Here is a 22,119-nt window from a genome sequence, read left to right on the forward strand (position 1 = left end):
AAGGATTTCTATGACTCCATGGGACTGACTCGATCTGTGCATTTTCCCACCAGGATCTCTCTCAATGGCAAGTCTTCCTTTCTGGATTTGGTAATGACCAACTTCCCCGCCAATGCATCTTGCTCGGCCTCTGCCCCAATTGGCTCACCTGATCATGTGCTTGAGAAGGTCAACATCTCTCTGGCCTTTCTCGGAGAACAGCTGTAGCACCGGCGAGTCTGGCAATTCACTCGGGCAAACTGACAGGGACTGCAAGCAGCGATCACACTTCAGGACTGGTCTCCGATATCTACCACCGCTGATATTAATTCAGCCTGGAAATTGTTCCACAGAAACCTGCTCTCTTGTATGCACAGATTAATCCCATCTCGTCTTTAGTTATCTTATCCACCCTCCCACTCTTGGTATTCTGAATACTGTGGTGAGACCGTTCCTTTAAAGCAATTTTCTTTCTCTTGCTGGAAGGACGGTCAAGGCAAATCCAACCGAAGGCAACCTCAGATCATTCCACAAATCCTGCAACAAGTGTGTCCACTCTCTGGAGTGCCAGACAACAACATCTCTCCAATCCTACGAATGAGCTTTCAAACTTTCCCTCCTCTAAAACCTGGTGGCGTCTTGTCAAGTCTGTATCTGATGTATGCTCCTCTTCCATCCCTTTCCTCACTTCAAATAGAACCACAGCTGAATGCGCTCGTGAGAAGGCCGAATGCTTCAATTCTGTGTTTGCTTCAAAGTCTTTGTGTCCCCAGCCCCTCCCTCTCTGTACCCACCTTCCAAGTCCCCAGCCCGTACTCAACTGCTCGTGTATTCTGTGTCTTTTGCACCTGAGAAGGTGGAAACGTTTCTGGTAACCCCCGACTCTGACTCCACAACAGGACCGGACGCAGAGCCTCCGTTAGGGTGCCCGCGGAGCCCACAGCCACTGGGGGCCACCCACAGAGGGGCGTCCCACATCAGCTAAAGCATTTTGAAAGTCCAGTTGTGCAACATAGACGTTTCCAATGACACTAGCCATGCATATCTACCGGCTGCCATTCGCTTCACTGACGGGTTTAATCAAAGACTTCATGTTGCACTTCACAACCACATGGCATTTCTGTCTGTAAATCTCAATGAGGATTAAAAATCAGTGAAACACACGAAAACCGGACCTTTCATGGCAGAGTTGTTGTTTTTGTTGTTGTCGTTTTTGTTTTTGTTGTTGTTGTTGTGCTCCTTCTGTGTCTGTCACGCTTTATTCTGAAAACTTAAATGGTTCCTGTTACCGTACATTAAACATCTTCATCCAATTCAGAAAGATAGACGGACTTTTAAAAGAGAAACTTGTATCTTCATTTGAGCGAAAACTTAAAAAATCTTCCTATCCGAAACCGCAAATGCTGTCGATTTGAATGTTGCCTTGTTACGATCGACTACTACCCATGGTGCAAAAAAGTTGTATAAGTTGACGTCATTGGTGAAGCGGTTTGGCAGCTATGTTGAGGTAAAAAAAAAAAAATCTATCCGATTAACACAAAACATTTTTTGTGACATCTACGTATCAATACCAACTTGAATATGAAATTTGTTTTTGATCGGTCACATGGTCTGGCAATGAAAAAGAAAACAAAATTTCTCACGGTTGAAAATGTCGGAAACAATGAAATTTGTCACGGAAAAAACAAACGATGACCAGGCGGCTAAATTGGATTTCATGGAAACCTTTAAAATGCATCTCCCTCTTAATTTTTCGATCGATTGAGTTGAAACTTGGAGCACTTATAGTATGCCACTTGACTTGATGTATATCCTCTGAATGATGTCATAGGTCATGTGGCATTGCGGCCATATTGTATTTCATGAAAAACTTCAAAAATACACCTCCTTCATTTTTCGGATCAATTCAGTTCAAACTTTGCATAATCGGGTCCTGGCTGCCTTTGGCAAGGGGGTCCAAAGGGGACCTTTGGGGGGTCAAGGACGTTGTTGCACACTTGTCCAATTAGAATGGGGCGTCTTGGTCCCCGGGGCATCACTGCTTGCAGTTTTGATTTTTTCTTGTTTCCATACTTTTTCATAGTAACATCCCTACATCCTCTTTTATTTAACAAAAAAAAAAAAAGAAAAAAAAAAAGGTTTTTATTACTTGTTAAATAGCTTTCAAACGACCTCAAAGTGAATCAAATGAAATTTACTGTGAACCATATATACTTGATTTTAGATCATTTCCTCCATCTTGAGGATGAATTTCCTTTAGGACGTCAGTCAGCGTTATCTTCATTCTTAACATACTTGGCATGAGGCCCACATAAGGTATCCTGCCAAAAATGAACAGCGATTTACATTTGAATTGGTTCATTGTTGGCCACATATCACACTCTGGTTCACCCATACTACTACTATCCTATCAAGTTTGGTTACAATCGGTACAGGCATAGCCGAGATACGACTATACATTACCCATGATGGTGTGGAAAAACTGATACACGCAGAGACAGACAGAACTGGTCTTTCTAATACTTCGCTAACCCCTCCGGAACCGAGGTATGAATCGATTCTTCGCCTGAAGATCTGTCACCATATTATTGGCGCTGAGGAAGCGCCTCTAGCGATTGACTTCCAGCCAGTGTAACGCTAATTCCTGTCACAGGAATTCTGAGATCATATAAGTGGGCGTGGCAGTTCCTGATTGGTTCGTGTTGGGGAACGCCTTCTCGCTGCCGACGTGACGTAAATTCGCGCACGCGCACTGGTGATTGGCGCTGAGGAAGCGCCTCTAGCGAATGACTTCCAGCCAGTGTAACGCTAATTCCTGTCACAGGAATTCTGAGATCATATAAGTGGGCGTGGCAGTTCCTGATTGGTTCGTGTTGGGGAACGCCTTCTCGCTGCCGACGTGACGTAAATTCGCGCACGCGCACTGGTGATTGGCGCTGAGGAAGCGCCTCTAGCGAATGACTTCCAGCCAGTGTAACGCTAATTCCTGTCACAGGAATTCTGAGATCATATAAGTGGGCGTGGCAGTTCCTGATTGGTTCGTGTTGGGGAACGCCTTCTCGCTGCCGACGTGACGTAAATTCGCGCACGCGCACTGGTGAAGCTTACTCGATCCCATATTACATGTACTTTCATTGCATACAAATTATACTTCCTCCTAGAAATTCCATGCCCGAACCTCAGCGCAATCCAAGAGGATTCACTTGTTACTTATTAGCCCTCCAATAGAAAGGGCCCCCCACATGAGGTTTGCAGGGGGCCACCCACATACCCAGCAGAGGCTCTGACCAGACGGCATCAGCTCGCATGTCCTATAAACCTGCTCTGCTGCTCTTGCACCTCTTCTCTCTGCCGTTTTCACTGTCATTTACCGGTAGGTTATTTTCCACCTGCTTGGAAATCGGCCACCATCACAGCATTACATAAACATAGGGGCAATACCCCTGGCGCTCACCTGGTAGAATAAACAGTATACTGCACTGATTAAAGGTATTTTAAACCAATTTAAATGGTTGCTAGAAGACAGGGCAGTATGTACAATAATACTAACATAATCATAAGACTTTAAACAAACAAAAGAATACCTATTTTGGGGCAAATCCCCCCCCCCCCCCCCCCCCCATCCTGTATATCTCCTCGGACCTCAATTTTTCCAATGCCTTGAACAAACATTGGTACATCACGGATGATGAAGGTTGTGGTGAAGCTTCATCAAAATCGTGTGTGTAGGTTCTGAGAAAAAGGCAAATACCTATTTTGAGGGGCAACCTTCCCCCCCCCCCCCCCTCCTCCCCCCATATACCACCTCAGACCCCGATTTTTTTAAATGCCAGGAACAAACTTTGGTACAACACGGATGATGAAGGTTGTGGTCAAGTTTCATCAAAATAGTGTGTGTAGTTTCAGAGTAAAAAGCAAATTCTTATTTTGGGGGTCAAACCTGGATCCACTTTGACCCCGGTAAACCCCCTTGGACCCCGATATTTTTTATTTTTTTTTATTATTGCCGTGAAGAAACTTTAGTCACAACACAACAAATATTATTTGTGCCAAATCTGGTCGCAATCCCATCAGTAGTTTCAGAGAAGAAGTTTCAAGGGTTGACGGATGGACTGACTGAAGGATGGACGGACTGACTGAAGGTTGGACGGACTGACTGACGGATGGACGGACTGATTGACGGATGGACTGCTGACGGACTGAATGACTGATGGACGGACGGATGGACGACGCGCCATCGCATAGCTCCCCTGAACTTCGTTCCAGGTGAGCTAAAAAGGTGCAAAAACTGATCCCCTTATCTACAGACCAATGAGCTTGCATCCGATCATCAGCAAGGTCATGGAATACGTCATCACAGTTGACATACAATCATTCCTTTTCTCCAACAGCCTCATCTCAGATCATCAATTCGGATTCAGACCTGGTCACTCTACCTTGGACATGCTCCTTATACTCTCCCAACAATGCATGGAGGACCTCAATATCAGACACGAGATCAGGGTCGTCCCTCTTGACAGATCTAAAAGCTTTTGATACAGCCTGGCATCCCGACTTGCTTTCCAAACCATCTGTCTATGGAATCCAAGGTCAACTCCACTCTTGGATTACTGACTTCCTCCACTCTCTTAGCTAACATGCGTCTCTCAACGGAAACCTTTCTTACTCTCTCCCTATCAAGGTTGGAGTACCCCCAAGGCAGTGTTCTTGGCCCCCATCTTATTCCTCATCTTCATCATTTATCTCACGGACTCTCTGGAAAATCCTCTTTATCTCTTTGGTGATGACTCCACCCTCTGCCTTGACATCCCTCATCCTTTTGAAAGACAGAAGTCTCTTCCCTCTCCACACACCTTGACAAAATCACAATCTGGTCAAACACTTGGAATGTCTTTCAATACTGAGAAATCCCACACACTCACCCTCTCTCTCTCTCTCTCCAAAAAGACCATACCGCAAATCCTCCCATCTATTTTTTCAACAACCCCTCTCAGAGGTTCAATCACTCAAACTCTTGGGTCTCACACTCAGCCATTATCTCTCTTGGGCAAGTAACATTTCAAAGTTGGCTTCCAAAGCCAGATACCGATGGCATCCTTCGTCGTGCAAAGTCCTTGCTGGGCACAGCTGAGCTCCTATCCACCTACAAGGCTTTCATCCGCAGGTTGATGGAGTACTGCTCTCCCCTCTGGGTTGGCTCCCCTGCTTAACATCTTTATCAACTTGATGCCATAGAAACCAAGGCTTTAAAGATCATTGGAATCTCCTACAATGAAGCTGAGTATGTGGGCTTTTCACTTCGCCGACAGAGCATGGTCTCTGTGTCTTCTTATGCCTCATTTTCTGGTCTTGCACCCTCCACCCTCTCTGTTGCTTCATTCTTCTTCACAATTTCCTTCATTATAAATTACAACTGCCTCTACTGCGCACTGCACCATCAAGTTGATTATCACGTGTTCGATACATCGTCTCAACATGCTCAAATACTGTGGCTGCTGCCCTTGCTTCAGAATTTAGAGAATGTGTTTTGGTGAAGTGCCCCCCTTCTCCCCCACCCCTCCCCATGTATGCAACACTATCCTCTTCTTCCTCTGACCGCATTTATTCTCCCTCTCCCCTCCCTACGTAGGGCTGCATAGATCTGAAACGAGTTGCCATAATGGGACACTCGTTTGGAGGAGCGACCGCCATCTTGGCTGCTCACAAGGAAGCAGACTTTCGGTTGTATACAGCACAGAGGATCTGATATTCAATATGCTTATGGGGGATAACATGTTAGAACCGTATGTTGACAGTGAGATAGCACTGCTATGGAGGTGCGTATTAAAATTGATCCAGATTTAAGAGGGGGATTGAAAATATAGTTTGTAAAATATGTTGAGCAACTCCTGAAAAGTCACAAATGTCCACCCAAAAGTAATATTTTTCTGAATATGAAAGCATTAGTTATCACTTACAATCCAGATATCTTATTTACAGTTTATCATTTGTGAAGGACCAGCATTGTTTGAACAAGTCAATTATGTTAAAACTTTACTTCTTTCAAATTTGACTTGAAGACAATATACAGGTAGTAGACAAAAAATGGAAACACCTGGGTAAATGAGGGACATCAAGTATATTGAAAGCAACAGCTTCCGCACAGGTGTGGCCCATGTGTTGATTAAGCAAATAACATTCCAACATGCTTCGGGTCATGTTATAGAAATGATGCACAGGCCTGGTTGCCTATAATTATGGCTAGCATGGCTGCAGGAGACCTCAGTGACTTTGAAAGAGTGGTGATTGTTGATTGTTGGGGCACGTTTGGCAGGAGCTTCAGCGACAAAGGTAGCTCAACTTCCTGATGCTTAATGAGGAACGGTGTCCAAAGTGATGTTGGCATGGAAATCTGAGGTAAAGACATCAGCCGCAAAGGGCAACAGTGGGCAGAAGCGCCTACTTTAGGATCGTGATATCCATGCATCAACTTAAGTGCAAGGCAAAGCAGGGGAGCATCTGCAGATCAAGTGACTGTAAATTTCAACCTGGGGAGCGAGCAACTAGTTGCATCAAAAACGGTCTGCCGAGAACTCCACAGAGCGGGCACCATAGTCAAGTTGCAGTGCACAAACTGCTCATCACATCTAGCAATGCATGTTTGTGAGTCCAGTGATGAAAGAAGCACAGGCAATGGACTACCGTGCAATGGAGAAATGTGATTATGGTCAGATGAATCAACCTTCACCAAGTTCTTGATAAACGGATGAGTGCACATGTGGTGCTAACCTAAAGAACTCTACATCCCCGAGTGCTTGGTTCCAACAATGAAGGGTTCTGGTGGTTCTGTAATGTTCTGGGGTGTATTTTCCTGACATGGCTTGGGTGCAGTCATTCCCTTATAAGGCAAGGTCAATGCCAATCCTTACTTTATGGTACTGAGTGAACAACTTATGTTTCAGCATTTCATTCCTGCCGGGAGGGGTCTTCCATCATGACAATGTTTCCATCCACAGAGCAAGTGTGGTCACCCAATGGTTTGATGAGCATGACACTGATGCTGTCCATATTCAATGGCCTTCTCAGTCACCAAATCTGAAGCCATTTGATCAATAATGGAATATTCTGGGACAACGCCTGAGACAGCGTTTTCCACCTCCATCAAACAGGTGTAAGTTGATTGACGTTCTCATGGAAGAATGGTGCCGCATCCCTCCTGCAGAATTCCAGACGCTGGTGGACTCTAATGCCATGGCCATACAGGCGATACTGGTCTCACGTGGTGGCCCATCGCCCTGTTAAGTGACTTTACATTGGCGCTTCCATTTCTTGTCCACTACCTGTATGTTCTTCATCAACATACAGTACCCATTCGAGCTTCATTAAAACGATGCCCGATAAGACTTATTTGCTGAAATGAACGTTGCTTTTGCATACCACTCGTTGAATCGAACTCGATGAGATGAATGCCCAAAAAGAGGGAAAAAGTGGGATTTTGAAATTCTACATACCTAATATAGCTCTCCCCTTTCAGCTGAACATTGTGTATCCAACACCTGATCACATTGTGTATCCATTAACCTGAACATAACACTGCCAGCTTAGCCAACCAGTGTATCCCCATATAGAACATGTGTAAGATAACCTTCATACTAAAATACACAATTTTGTGTCCTCTGTCTGACCGTGATACATTCAGTTCTTACTTATCCAATCTCAACCAAACTTGAGAGGACTAAGGATCACATTATGGAGGTTGTAGCAACTTCATTGCCTCCCTCCCCAAGGGCTTTTTCCTCCTTGGACAAATGCCTTGTTAACATGTATAAATCATAGCTTACCATTGCATTTCATGAGGCAACCCTACCAGAAGTAAACATTTTTTATAAAACACAAACACATATGATTACCTTTTTAAACAGTCGCTACTGCTGTTTAACAAAAAAGTGAAACAAAGGAAACCTGATGTTCTTGAGGCATTGCATGCTCATCGCATCCCCCACAGACTAATAGATCTGAGCCTAGATCTACTGTAATCTATATACCCCAGGGAGGATAATAACATGACCCTTCCTGCTGTACCCGTCGGGAACGGGTGTGCTAGTTTATCAAACATGGTCTGCTTTATCATGTCGTACGAGCTTATAAAACTTGTAATGACACACTTTTACCCTGATGCTTTTGGTGATTGAGGAAAGGAAACATTTCCTTCTCCTGTCATGTGCTCAAAAGTATAAAAACGTTCCCATCTTACTGATCATTATTGTTTATTTGTATTCCAATCATGAGGGGCTTACTGCACAGTATATTGTCATAAAGCATCCTCAGGTGTAATGAAAATGAAAGCTTTATCCATATAATTGGGGTAAGTCGGATGGGAAGTTTTATATACAGACTTGGCATTTAATATGGAATATTTTGTTTGTGGGGGTGAACTTACTTTTCAAGATGACTTAGAACCAAATGTTCATTGGAATTATGTTGAAATTATTCTAGATTTTGTTAATGTGACCTTTAAAAGAAACAAAAACCACATTTGACATTTCGAAGCAAATAAATTGATCCTTGAAAGTGATGTAAACTGATATCGAACTCAATTCACAGACAGTACTGTGTTAAACTTCTGTACGTTTTCCAGAGTATCTCTTTATTTTGCACATTAGCCAAAAAAAATTTCAACAAAAACAAAAGCTAAATTATGACTGGGATTACGGACAGTAAAATTACAGTTCAGTACTGCGTGTAACCCCTACGAGCATTCAGGAGAGCACGTACACGTTGAGGCATGCTGTTCACGAGATTTGCCAATGTTTGGACAGGAATCGCTTGCCATGCAGTGACAATAGCCTGCTGCAATTCACGCACAGAGGTCGGCTGCTGGTCCAAGTTGTCGATTTGACACGTTAATTCTGCCCACAAGTTCTCTATCGGATTCATATCCGGGGACATGGCAGGCCACTCCATATGCTCTACACCACGGTCAGCAGGAAAGTGTTGGATCATGCGAGCATGATGAGGCCGTGCATTGTCATCTTGGAAGACAAAGTTTCCTCAAAAGGCTGCACAAGCAAATGGAAGCAATGTTTCTTCCAGAATGACCCTGTACTTGAACTGGTTCAGGTTTCCATTCAGAACAACCAGGTCAGTTTTGCCCCCTGCATGAAAAGCAGCCCAAACGGTCACCCCACCACCTCCAGCTTGGACTCTTGGCACTATACAATCTTCGTTGTGGGCTTCAAGCGCTTGTCTGCGCACTCGGACGCGGCCATCTTGACGATAGACCAGAAATCTAGACTCGTCACTGAAGATCACGTGATTCCAGTGTCCTGGCTGCCATTGACGGTGCTCTCTGGCCCACTGCAATCGGCGCTGGCTGTGTTGTCTGGTCAGGCGTGGCTTTCTCAGGGGACGCCTGGCACGATAGCCTGCTTGAACCAGTTGTTGGTTGACTAGCCTTCTGGATACAGGCACATTTGTCAGTTGCTGCCACTCAGCCCTAAGCCGATTAGCTGACTTGGTACGGCCATTGCAGACTAACCGGTGCAGCTGGCGATCATCTCTCCTTGTGGTTCTGCGTGGACGTCCTGGCCTCGGTATTGGAGTACGGACACCCCTCTGAGCATTTCGTTTCAGGATCTTTGACACCTGACCTTGAGTGATGCCGCACTGCCGAGCAATAGCACGCTGTTTCATGCCAGAATTTCGTAAAGCCACCACTCCATGACAAACAGCATTGTCAAGTTGACGGACCATCTCCAGAGGAAGCGGCAATAACTTTTGTAGATGTGCAGCAGTTGTTTTCCACTAATACAGAACGCAACAACCCTTATATACCCGATTGTGAAGCCAATCGTCAAATGTACCTGTCCTTACATTTTGTCACGCCACCTGTGATATTATCCTGTTATTGACTTCTTGCTGCGAAAGACAATCAGTGACATGGTTCTTTCAACAAAGACATCACCGAAGGGTAAAAGAAACTCACCAGATTGATATACTGAGTTCAGAAAGTAAACCCAAGTCAAGAAGAAAAAAAAATATTCCATATTAAATGCCAAGTCTGTATATGATGGATAAACTAAAGAATTTGTGCATTTAATTGCAATAATTATAGACTTGCATGTACATTGTGATGAAATAAAAATCACAACATGGTGCTATCTGTGCAAGTGGATTTGAAGGATTCTGAAATACCAACACCTATTAACAAAGATGGCACAGCTCATTTGAATCGTAACCAAATGACCTTGCCAACCTGCTCTTCCTTCCTTATTCGTTAGGTGTGCAATTGTACTAGATGGCTGGATGGTTCCTCTGCACGAAGACCTCCTGCCAGTGGTGAAAAAACCTCTGTTCTTCATCAACAGTGAGACTTTCCATTGGCCAGTTAACGTGGCCGCCATGCTCGTCTTGCTGTCCAACCAGCCAGCAAACAGGATGATCACTTTGCTGTATGTACCCTTGGCTGTACACCGACACTATTTACACACATAGTTATCCTTTGTATAAACTTACTCGTTATATCTGATCATCTCCTTTTTTTCAAATCTAGGGATTGGTTTCTTAATAGTGAAGCTTCCCCATATAGCATTGCTTCACTAACCTTTTTGTCCATGACCCAAAATTTGAAATCACATTCACCTCTCAACCCAACTGGTAAAATGCTTTCGACGTGACCCTCACCCCCTTCAAAAACCGGGATGTTGATGGGAGTATTTCAGGTTGGGTCACGACGCTGGGTTTAGGAACCGTGCCATATAGGATAGAGGGAGGCTTATTTCTGTTGTAGGGTTTGTTTCTACAATTGGTGCGCCCAATTTTTAATGTACCTCAGTTTCTTGGACCCTTGGGAGTACCAAACCAACATTTAGGGGTTTTTTTCTTCTTCCTTTTTTTCATGCCCCTGTCCAAACATCTGACACCCATCTTTTAGATAACTTTACCATAAAATCCGCTCAAAAATACAAGTCAAGCTCGTTCATCTTTTAATTAACAAATTATGGCACTACATGAAAATTACAACTGCACCTTTCTTGCTTTCACTGATGCAAATTGGTCTATGATGTGCTCAGTCAGTTTTTTCATTTCTTCTCTTTCTACACTCAGCAGAGCAAGAACACAGAGTCTGCTTTGACCCATGGAGGCTCTCAAATACGAAAGTATTCATTTTAACTTGCTGAATGATCTCTCACAGCTGGCGATGGAAACTGCGATGGTTAGCATTATCTGAATAGTAATGCGAAGAATGGGGAAGACGCTCTCATCTCCATACTGAACAATTAATTCGAGAAGCTCTTCAGGTCTTGATATTTTCATGTTGGCCCGAGTTGATAGCAACTTTCTGCGATCCAAAATTTCTTCATATAGCTGCTGTCCATCAACATCAGAGCTGTACAATTCGCCCAAATTTTCGCACTTCTCCTTTAGGTCGTTACTGTCGGCGCCGTAACACAGTCCCTCAACATCGAGAAGGAACCCAAACTTGGCTACAGTGTCGTGCAAACGAGCGAACCTTTCATCCATTTCTCTGTGAAGATGGTCGAGTGTTCCCTTCATGACTCTTTCCATTTCCTCCTTGGCTGTTAACCCAGCGTCTCTCGAATTCTCATCAGCCATTCGTTTCTTTCGTCTCTGATGTCTTTCAACCTCAATATTCCATTCTTGACAGAGACCAAGTCCTTCTTCGAGTGACTCACTGACCAACACTTCTCTTTCATCATCAAAATGATCTCGGAGGGCTTTCAAATCCAGGGCAGCATCATGGAAGTTCATGCTAGGATCCTGCAGCCTCTTTTGAATACGGTCCATGTGAATGAGTACTTTGTTCCAAAATCCTAGCTAAGTCAGAAAATCATAACTCAACATGCGGTTATACAGCTGCCTTGCGTCACTTCTTGGTTCACTGGTCTCGTTTTCATTGTCTATCATGTGCTGGAGAACTTGAAGCATCTCCAAGGTACTTGTTGACGGGCTTCACTGCTTCTGTCCTTGCACTCCACCTGGTTTCGGACTCCAACTTAACAACCACAGGCACGGCGTTTTTGAGTTTTTCCCAGCGCTGTGTTGAACGAGAGAAGAACACGTAGAGAGCTTCGATGGTTCCAAAAAACGTGACCATCATTGTATCCTGCTTGGCTGCATGTACATCCACCAAGTTGAGTGAGTGATTGTCGCAATTCACAAACACTGCCAGGTTGTTTTCTCACTTATTCTTTCATGAACACCACTTCTGTGTCCAGCCATCACAGCAGCGTTGTCATAGCACTGTGACCGACAATCTTCGAACTCCATTTCGTCCTTCTCTAGCTGTTTTAAGATGTCTTCAACCAAGCTCTCAGCATCCTTCTGGCTTATCTGGATAAAACCAAGGAAGAACTCTCCAACACGGACTGTTTTCCTCTCAACATCAACTTCCACGTACTTCACTACTTCTGACATCTGCTCACGGTGTGCCTGATCAGGAGCCGAGTCGAACATGAGATCATAGTACTTGGCTTTACGAATGCTTCTCAGTAAACTCTGGCGAACAGTGGATGCCATCATGTGGATGAATTCGTTCTGGACACCCGGTGAAAGATAAGACGTGGATCCAGGATGACTTTCCACACGAGTGAGGTGTTCTTTCATGACAGGGTCAAAGATGGCCAGTAGTTTCAGTAAGCCAAGGAAATTTCCCACATTGGAGTCGTCGTCCAGTTGAAGTGACTCACTGTGTCCTCGCAAAGCCAGGTTCTGAGTCGCAAGGAATTTTATGCAGTGAAGGATTCTCGTCAAGATATCACGCCACTTCTGCTTTTCCTTCTCAATCTGTGACTGAAGGTCTGCGTCAATAACTCCTCTGTTTTCAGCTAAATTTCTTTCCATTTCTTTCCACTATGTGAAGCACTCCCGATGATTCTTAGCATTTTCATGAACACTAATCCTTTCAGGTGCTTTCCACTGGTCGAATCCACTTTCCTGCTCCAATGAAGATTGATGGTCTGACCGGGAACGGGAATAGAGAAGACAACAGATACAAAATGCAGACTTTTAGAAGGGGAATAGACCAGCCATGAGCGAGTCACTTCCTCACCATGACCATTTCCCAATTTCCTCTTGAACCAAGTTTTGTTCATTGAGCGGTTATTTGTTGGTAGGAAAGGCCCCTCACTGTTCTGGAAATACTTCGAACACAGCTTTATTATTTCTGTTCTCAACGCGTCATGCAGAATTGCTTTTCCAGTATCCTTGTCGAACTTCAGAAGTCCAATGTCATGCTGTTCAATCACTTCTGGTATGACAGTTCGAGGCTCTTCGACACCATCCAGTTCACTAGGTTCAGTGTCGTCAGGTTCAATCTCGTCAGGTAAAATCTCGTCAATAAACTCAACCTCATCACCACCACCACCATCGTCTTCCCCTCCTGTCATGTCCAAGTTGTCTCTGGCAGCCTCACTTTTAATCTCGTCATACTCGGATTTATCTGACTTGACTTCCTCCTCGGCTTGTGACGCATTTGTACTTGATCCACCTTCGGATTCTAACAAACTTGTAGCAGGTGCAGGCGACTCCATGGAACGTGTCGAACAACTTGTTCCGGGCTTTTCAAAGAAGGGCATGAAGAACTTGCTCGACTTCTTGGCTTCCTCCGTCTCCAACTTTCGTCTCTTCCGTCCTTCAGCTCCACTTTCCTTCTTCTTCGTGAAGAAACATTTCATGGTCTTCTTGCACAATGCTCTGAAATAAGGAAATGGCACTTTTAATGAGAACATTAAATTTCACAGATTTTGCACAAAATTCTAGACTACCTCCCTAGTTTGCACAGGAGAATGGTCTTACTGCCAGTTGGCACTGAGCAGTGGTACTGTGAGGTATGTGGTCATGTAGCTCCCAGCACTGTATTTTTATCTGATAATTTATATAAGTGGTTTAACAATCTAGCCATCCGAGTGCTTCTCACCCATGATAATCAGACAGATCATACATCTGAAGAAAATTCTTTTTTCACTATCCGAGGATGGCTTGTCTGACTTTAATAGAAACTGCTCAGTGGCGCCCCCCCTTCAAGTGGCGCCCAGGGCACGTGCCATACCTTAGGTATGCCATTGGCTGTATGGGAGAACCGGTGGGACTTTCGGAATGAAAATTTTGCATCATTGATGGGAATAAAAAGTATGTGGTTGACATATTTTTTGACCTTTAACTAATGAAGTCATGACCTCATTGTAGAAATTTTGCATTTTGTACCATAACTCGACGAATGCTTGTCCAATCGGAACAAAATTGCCCTCTCTCGATGGCCTAGAGCTAAAACATGTTTTGTTTGTCATTACTTAATTTTGGCCTTCCTAGTCCTTACATCTTAATAGTGGACCTGCATTGAAGTTGTGCATATGATATTTGATTTGTGTCCTTGACCTACTTCTTTCGGATTGTGACCTCTTTAACAAAAAACACCTTTTTGATTACAACTTGAATAATTTTCCTCCGATTTTCATGATGTTGAATGTTATGGATTGTATATTTGGGCATGTTTTCTTTATTTACACTCAATCCCTAAATGTTGAAGGTCAAGGTCATATGGCAGTCCAAAACAAAATTGCCATCATTGAGTCATGGGTGCTGTGAGAGGTTTACCCAAGGCGATCGCTTTGTGATTGCAAAGATCGAGTTGTAACTATAATTGAATGGCCAGAGGGCTTGGTCTGGGATAGTTTGTGTGTGGTCGAAAGAATCGCATTGGATGAAGTAGAGTACGCTTTCTCTATGACTGAATGAATGAATGATCGTTTTAAGGCCATTTTTCCCTGCTAGAGTGGGGGTTGGCCTTGCAGGCCCCATGACCTCATGGGGCCCTGTTTGAGGCAATGTTTTTATGGCCGGATGCCCTTCCTGACGCCAACCCTTGGTCGCCTCTTACGATGCCCAGGGATACGGTGTACCTATTCTAAATCGGGGTACACACCGGATCATTCATCCCAGCAAGCTGGTACTCAATTTGCCGACCTCGGAAGGATGACAGGCTGAGTCAACCACCCTGGTGTTAATTCAGCGATCGACCGGGATTCGAACTCAGGATCCTAGGATCCCAAGCTAGCGCTCTAACCGCTAAGCCAACACCAGGCTGTTTCTCTATCCTTTGGTCAAATAGTATCTCCATGCTGGACTCCAAAATATATCACTCCCACAGAATTCCCTGCATGGCAAGGTTATTCCCTCTGCCGTCCTCAGGTTATATAACAATACAAGACCTTCATCTGGATCGGATTGGTATGGTAATATGGCTCCTTTTAAGGCCATTGAATGTGAGACCGTCCAGCTCGTTTGCCTTCCATGACAGGAGGTCGATTTTCAGGGTCTACTTCTTTCCCTATTTAGTGGCTCTATTCTGGTTTTGCTCCTCTTAAAATCCCACCTCTGTCTAACCTCTACCACTCCACATTGCATGCATTCTTTCAGAAGGTATTACCTTGTTTACCCTCACTGGGTCTAAACTCAACACACACCTCCATTTATTCATCCACATCTTGTCACATGTGACGCCATCTTGCAAAATCTATCTCATGGTCTTGCCTCCACGACTTAAAGTCTGCTTTCCACTGTCACTACATGGTCTCTCCCAATTTCTACCTCTAACCTTTATTACACCACCTGAGACCTTGTCCGCTTTCAACTTCAAATCTTCTGTCCTCGTACTGTTGTGCCACTTTGTCTTGCCAACCCTAAGCCTCTGTTGTTCAGCTCCTATACGAGCCTTAAAGGTCCACAGAAATGCAGAACATTTTAGACTTATTTGTATGAGTATCAGTTTTTTAAAAATAGAAATCGATTTCTTGTAATAAGTAATAGCTAATTTTTTTATATATAATTTTTTCCCTTTCCTTTTAGCGCTCTTGCACCCTGCTAAGCCCCGCCCTAAAAAACCCCGAATTTCACTGCTACCAGATCACATGACGTATGACGTCACCTCCAGAATGAAGTCCATACCATATCGATTCGCTATGCTTCGGCCCGCGATCCGTTCCGTGTAATTTGTATGTATTCTACTTTTGATTTGCTTGATCTTGATCTGAGGTATGCTGAGACACGTGTGTCACGCCTCGCCTCGCCTCGCCTCGTTGATAAGCCCGCAAGGTCGCTCCGTGGAGCGGCCTGCACGTATTCAACTATGTGTGAATTATATAAACTAGGACGTGCCCGTACGTGGGTGCCCGTTCCTTGCCAAAAAAAAAAAAAAAAAAAAAATTCCAAATTTAAGTCAAGTTTACCCGCACGTACGTGCTTGCCCGTACGTGCTTGCCCGTACGTGCGTGCAAAAAAACATGCGTGCAAACAACAACAACAAAAAACAACTTTGAAACCACGTGTCAGTAACGACCACAGAACCCCCCCCTCTATTTACATGAAATGGTTTGGTCCATTCGCAAAGCCAAAGCGAACGACCACAGAACCCCCCCCTCTATTTACATGAAATGGTTTGGTCCAAAGCGAACGGCTTGCGAGTACGGTGACAATCCCCCCCCTCTATTTACATGAAATGGTTTGGTCCAAAGCGAACGGCTTGCGAGTACGGTGACAATCCCCCCCCTCTATTTACATGAAATGGTTTGGTCCAAAGCGAACGGCTTGCGGAGTTTGGTAAAGAAATCGCCATAGCTCGGTAACTACTTGTCCGATTAATATGAAAACTTGAAAAGGCACATCCTCGGGTCCCCAGCAATATACCTGGCAAGTTTCAAGTATATCGGACCCGTGGTTGTCGAGAAACAGCGGTCACAGACAAACACACAAACACACAAACACACAAACACACAGACACACAGACACACAGAGATTACTGGAATTATAGATAGATAACTCACGGTCTGAGGTAACTCGGCTAAAAATTATCCGATTTGCACTAAATAAAGTTTATGAATGGTTGCACAGACCCCTACTTCTCACTAAAAGTGGAAACCGAATGTAAATCGGAGTTAAAATAAGTGTGTGATTTGAATCGAGCAAATGCACGTGGAGCGTGCTTGCGAGCGAGCTGCGTTCTGGAGGTGACGTCACATGGATTACGTCATCGGCTTTGAGGTATGGGGCAGAATTTTTAGGGGCGTTCCCAAGTGGTTCGGTTTCCTTTCATTTTTAATGTTTCAGAGTGAATACAACAAAAAATCAATGCCATATTTGAATTCACCATAAAAAGACTCATTTAGATGACATCAAATGCATTTTAAGTGAGTCCGTGGCTGTGGACCTTTAAGAGCTATATTTAAATAAAACAATAAGTAGAAATCTTCTTATTACTTGCAAAATAGAAGATTTTTCAAGTATATTGGTCGGTTGTTTGTGGTTCTATCTTGTTTGTTTGTCACCGGCCTGCAGGTCATAATTTTCAACCGATCTTCACGAAACCTCACCAAATGGTAGAGTTGGTCAAAAGCCGCCAGAAGCCTATTGTTTTTGGGGGTCAAAACGTCAAAAGGTCCACATAGGCCAAAGGTCACCAACTTTGCGAAATTTCTAAAATCCTCAATTTTCATCCGATTGACTTGAAATTTGAAGAGGACTTGTATATCTGGTCACTGAATTCATCCACCAAGTATTTTTGAGGTCAACATAGGCCAAAAGGTCAACATAGGCCAAATTTCTAAAATCCTCTTTTCATCCAATTGACTTGAAATTTGAAGAGGACTTGCATATCTCGTCACTGAATTCAACCACAAATTATATTTTAGGTGAACATAGGCCAAAAGGTCAACATAGGCCGAATTTCTAAAATCACCAATTTTCATTTGATTGACTTGAAATTATAAGAGGATTTACATATATGGTCACTGAATTCAACCACCAACTAATGTTGAGGTCAACATAGGCCAAAGGGTCAACATAGGCCAAGTTTTAAAAATCCTCAATTTTCATCCGATTGACTTGAAAATTGAACAGCATTTGCACATTGAGTCACAAAATAGGGAAACTAACTATTTTTGAGGTCAAAGGTCAACTCAAGGTCAACCTTACAAAATCATCATTTTTCATCTGAAAAATCGGCACTTTTCTTTCTGTTGACCTGAGCTTTGATCAAGATTGTCAATTTTAATCTTGATGAAATGGACAATTTGCTGTATCAATGGAATTTTTTTCCTTGGGGGTGGGGGGCGGATTTTGCAAGTATCGTGCTCCGCATGACGTCTTCTTGTTTTGTTTTCAGGTGTATCTTGAGATGGCACATGAGGTCAACAGACAGGATTGATCTCTTTATACAATCGAATAGAGCACAATACCTTGTCATGTTCATTGTATCTGTTGTACAAGTACGAACATTTTCTTCACCATATATTACCTTTCAACATACAAAAGCTCTTCCTATATGACATATTGTTGGAAACGAACTGATGGGTACAAAATGCCTGATGTATTGACAATTCAGCCTTTTTATGCCTCAGCTGACGAAGTCGCCAGAGGCATTTTGTTTTTTGAGTTGTCCGTCTGGCTGTCTGTCCGTGTGTCCGTGATAGGTTTTCCTTACCGCAATAACTTAAGGACGGCTGAAGGGATCCAAGTCAAACTTGGTATAAATATGTGTGATGATGCAAAGATACAATGATTAGATTGTAGGGTCAAAAGGTCACTGTTCCCATTAGGTACAAATTGTGTTACAGTGCGAACTTGTTAACCAGAGAGGGGATTTTGACCAAACTTAGCATAAGTATGTATTATGATGCAAAGATGAACTGATTATATTTCAGCGTCAATAAGCCAAAGGTCAGAGGTCATGTCAGGTAAAAATGTGATACCTGAGAACAGCTGAAGGGATTTAAATCAAACTTGGTACAAGTATCTATATAATAATAGCGTAAGGACTCGACTTTGTTATCCCTTTTACGCCGCACCCAGTGACCCGATGCCCACGGCACTAATGGATTTACGATCTACGAACCGCGCTCTTTGTTTATCACGTACAGCCATACTCGAAAAATCTAAATTAGCCGACGTTGGGGCCCAAAAGCATCCGATTAACTGCCGATACGACGCCATCTTACGACGCCATCGTATTGGCGTTTGCTGGGCGAAGGCGAAGCAAGCCGTCCGCTGATTGGACAGGCGAAGGCGAAAGCAAGCCATCCGCTGAGTGGACAATCCAGAGCATGCATTTGTGCCGGTGTCGGCGATCGTTGTTCATATACGCACTCTTCATTCTCATCTTTCTTCCTAACTCTTACTCGGACAAGCAAATCCCCTATGCCATCCATAATGGTACACTCTATCCATACACCACATCCTCCCTTCCGTGGATGTTCCACGGGTTTCGGCTAGTGTATAATGATGTAATAATGTGGGCAGAGCGATATCGGTCGACGTTGCGACATCAGAAAGTGCCGTTCCAGTTTATTTCATTTACTTATTGGGTGTGGTCAGGGTGGGGGCTTAACGAGGGTTGAAAATATAATGGTTTTAGATTGGAGAGGATCTGAGATGGTGGTGAACTGCTATCTTGAAAATCTGGGGGGGGGAGAATGAGTTTGAAGAGAATGTGGAAGTTGGTTCCACATGTAGGACAAGAGATGAAGAAATAAGTGGAAGTGAGCAGTGATTCAGGATTTAGGTAGCTTCACCAGAAGGGGGTTGATGGTGGACTGTTTGTGCCTTGCAGAAACATGGGGGAGAGGAAGCGAGTACAAAACACGAAAAGCGCAGACGGTGCAAGACCAAAAAGGAGGTGGTAGAAGACAGAGAGACCACCGGACCTGTCTGTGATGACAAAGTGATAGGCCTAGAGACTGAGCTTCATCATGGGAGATGACAAAAATCTTAAAGCAAGATGTGAGGCAGGGGAGCCCGCATAGAGGGGAGAGCAGTATGCCATCAAGCTGTGGAATAAAGCTTGTAGGTGGATATGAGTTCAGGTGTGCTAAGGTATGACTTTATACAATGGAGAATGTCCAGTCGTTGGCTGGCCTTGGAGGCCAACTTTGAAACGTGGTTTTCCCAGGAAAGATCATGGCTGATAGTGAGACCCAGGAGTTTGAATGACTTAACTTCCGCAATATAATTAAGAAAGTGGATAGGAGGGTTTGCCAGATGGTCCTAGCAGAGAAAGATAGTGAGAATGTGAGATTTGTCAGGATTGAAAGACGTATTCCAAGTGTTTGCCCAACTTGTGATTTTTTTTTTCCAAGGTCTGAATGAGAACGAAGAGGATGCAGCCTGCATGTTGAATGTTGAGGGACGTCACGGCAGAGTGTAGGGTCATTGGCAAATAGATAAAGGGGCTTTGCCATAGGATTGGGCCCAGAACACTGCATTGGGGTACTCCTGTGTTGACTGGTAGTAGAGATGAAAGGATTCAGTTGAGAACGACACGTTGACCACACGAGTATAGGAAGTCAGTAAGCGATGTGTGGACTCGGCATTGGATGCCATAAGCCAAGAGTTTGGAGAGTCAGGTGGGATGCCAGGCTCTTTTTTTTTTCTTTTTTTTTTGGCACATGGCACATGAGGCTGTATGAAAAGCACAATATATGTCCAGAGAGACGGCCTTGATCTCGAATCTGACATTGAGGGCTTGTTAACATTAAAGGCAAATTAACTTTTCCAGAAATGGGATTTTGAAATTGTTTTGTGTGAAAATTTTAATTCTCAAAATGAGAGAAAAAAGTGTTGTATTTTTTTAATAATGAGAATAATTTAAAAGGAAAGCTCCTGTACTCATGTCCTCATTTTGTTTATATTTTAAGTGCATCATGCAAATGAGATTTATTACTCAAAAGGCCTACATCAAATGTTGATCAATATGTGTTGCTTCTCCCCTAGGGGTACAGGGCACCTGAATCAGTCAGACTGCCCTTTCGCTGTGAGTGGTTACTTGGGCCGCTTGTTGGGAACGCGTGGTCCCCTCGATCCCAAGGAGGCAATGAGAATCAACAACTGCGCCTCTCTCGCGTTCCTGCACAAACATCTCGGTGAGCTCGACATTCCGGGCCTAGAATCGCATGATATCGTAATAATGGCAAATCTTCCAAAATCACATCGGCGAAACAAATTTGTAGACCCGACCGTTTTGCCAAGCCCTGTCCACCTTCTGGTAATGCCTCGGACAGTTTCTCTAAAACGTGCGATAAAACATTCTCGAAGTTTCTTGCCAGAAAGTTGTGACTGGTGGTGGTGGATGCCAAAGTATCCAAATCAACTCTCAGCCATACAAATAACGTCCTGCACACCTGGTGAGCCAGGAAATATGACTGGTGAACCCAGCAAACTCACCTGCTTAACATAACTTCAATCATAGTACACCAAATCAGACATCTCGACCCAATTCTCCCTGATAAGTATCCTCAACTCGGCTTTTGGATCCATCACCAGGTAAGGTTAATTCCAGATAATACCTCTACTCTGGTATTTGTTCTCATCGATGGCATTAGTGGGATTATGTTTTGTAGTTTTGTTTTGTCCGGCTTGATGACTGGAACTTCATAATCCTTAATTTTGATTCCTCATTCCCGTGACAAACGACTGCATAAGACATGTCCTTTGCACCTGGCAGAGCTGGTGCCGGGATTTGAACAGTGGGACGAGCTCGTGGAAGGGAAAGGAGAGCACGTGATGAAAGGCTCTCCAGTGAAGCCTTTCGTGGATGGCTCTTCATCCTAAATCCCCCAGATACCTTTGGTTTTTACCATCTGTTCTTCATGCTGGCTGGTTGTTGAGGTCATCAACCTGAATGGATTTGTACCCTCATGCCTCTGCTTTGGAAAACACTGATTGATTTCCATATTTGATTCATCACCATGTCTTGAAATCTCTAAACGTTTTATGGAGGTAAAGTCAAATGACCTTTTTCCAATAAAGTCCAATTATTTTTGTCTTTTGTTTTTTTTCTCACCTTTATTTTTTTTTTTTACGAAACGACCTCAGGAATTTCTAGTACTTTTGAATGGACTTTGTAAGGGAGGTGATGTTTCTGGAACAATTACAAATACTTGATCAAGTTATGAAAATATCTTGAATCTCATTAATTATTCTCTCGGATGAATGGTTGTGTTCACACTTCCAATATGGATATCCATTTCTTCTGTAATTTCATATTTAGTAAGTTGGCCCTCTCTTTATTGCCTACATAGTTTGAGATATATATAGAGATAGATTATATTTATATATATATATATATATATTTATATATATATTGTTGCGGAT

The 22,119-nt window shown here is 43.6% G+C and overlaps 1 protein-coding gene across 4 annotated transcripts in view; it reads left to right on the plus strand.

Moving 5' to 3' along the window:
- The window catches only part of LOC137438854 (platelet-activating factor acetylhydrolase 2, cytoplasmic), a 46,058-nt gene extending 24,268 nt beyond the window's left edge, over positions 1-21,790 (plus strand). For all 4 annotated transcript variants that reach the window (XM_068134279.2, XM_078767336.1, XM_078767335.1 and 1 more), the window contains 4 exons: positions 5,609-5,700; positions 10,239-10,409; positions 20,740-20,888; positions 21,470-21,790. In XM_068134279.2, coding sequence (XP_067990380.2) covers positions 5,609-5,700; positions 10,239-10,409; positions 20,740-20,888; positions 21,470-21,576 — 519 coding nt within the window. In that variant the 3' untranslated portion in view covers positions 21,577-21,790. The remainder of the gene's footprint in view (positions 1-5,608; positions 5,701-10,238; positions 10,410-20,739; positions 20,889-21,469) is intronic.
- Positions 21,791-22,119: the final 329 nt, after the last annotated feature.

This window comes from Myxine glutinosa, chromosome 13 (assembly GCF_964187855.1).
Source record: "Myxine glutinosa chromosome 13, kmMyxGlut1.1, whole genome shotgun sequence".
Lineage (NCBI taxonomy): Eukaryota > Metazoa > Chordata > Myxini > Myxiniformes > Myxinidae > Myxine > Myxine glutinosa.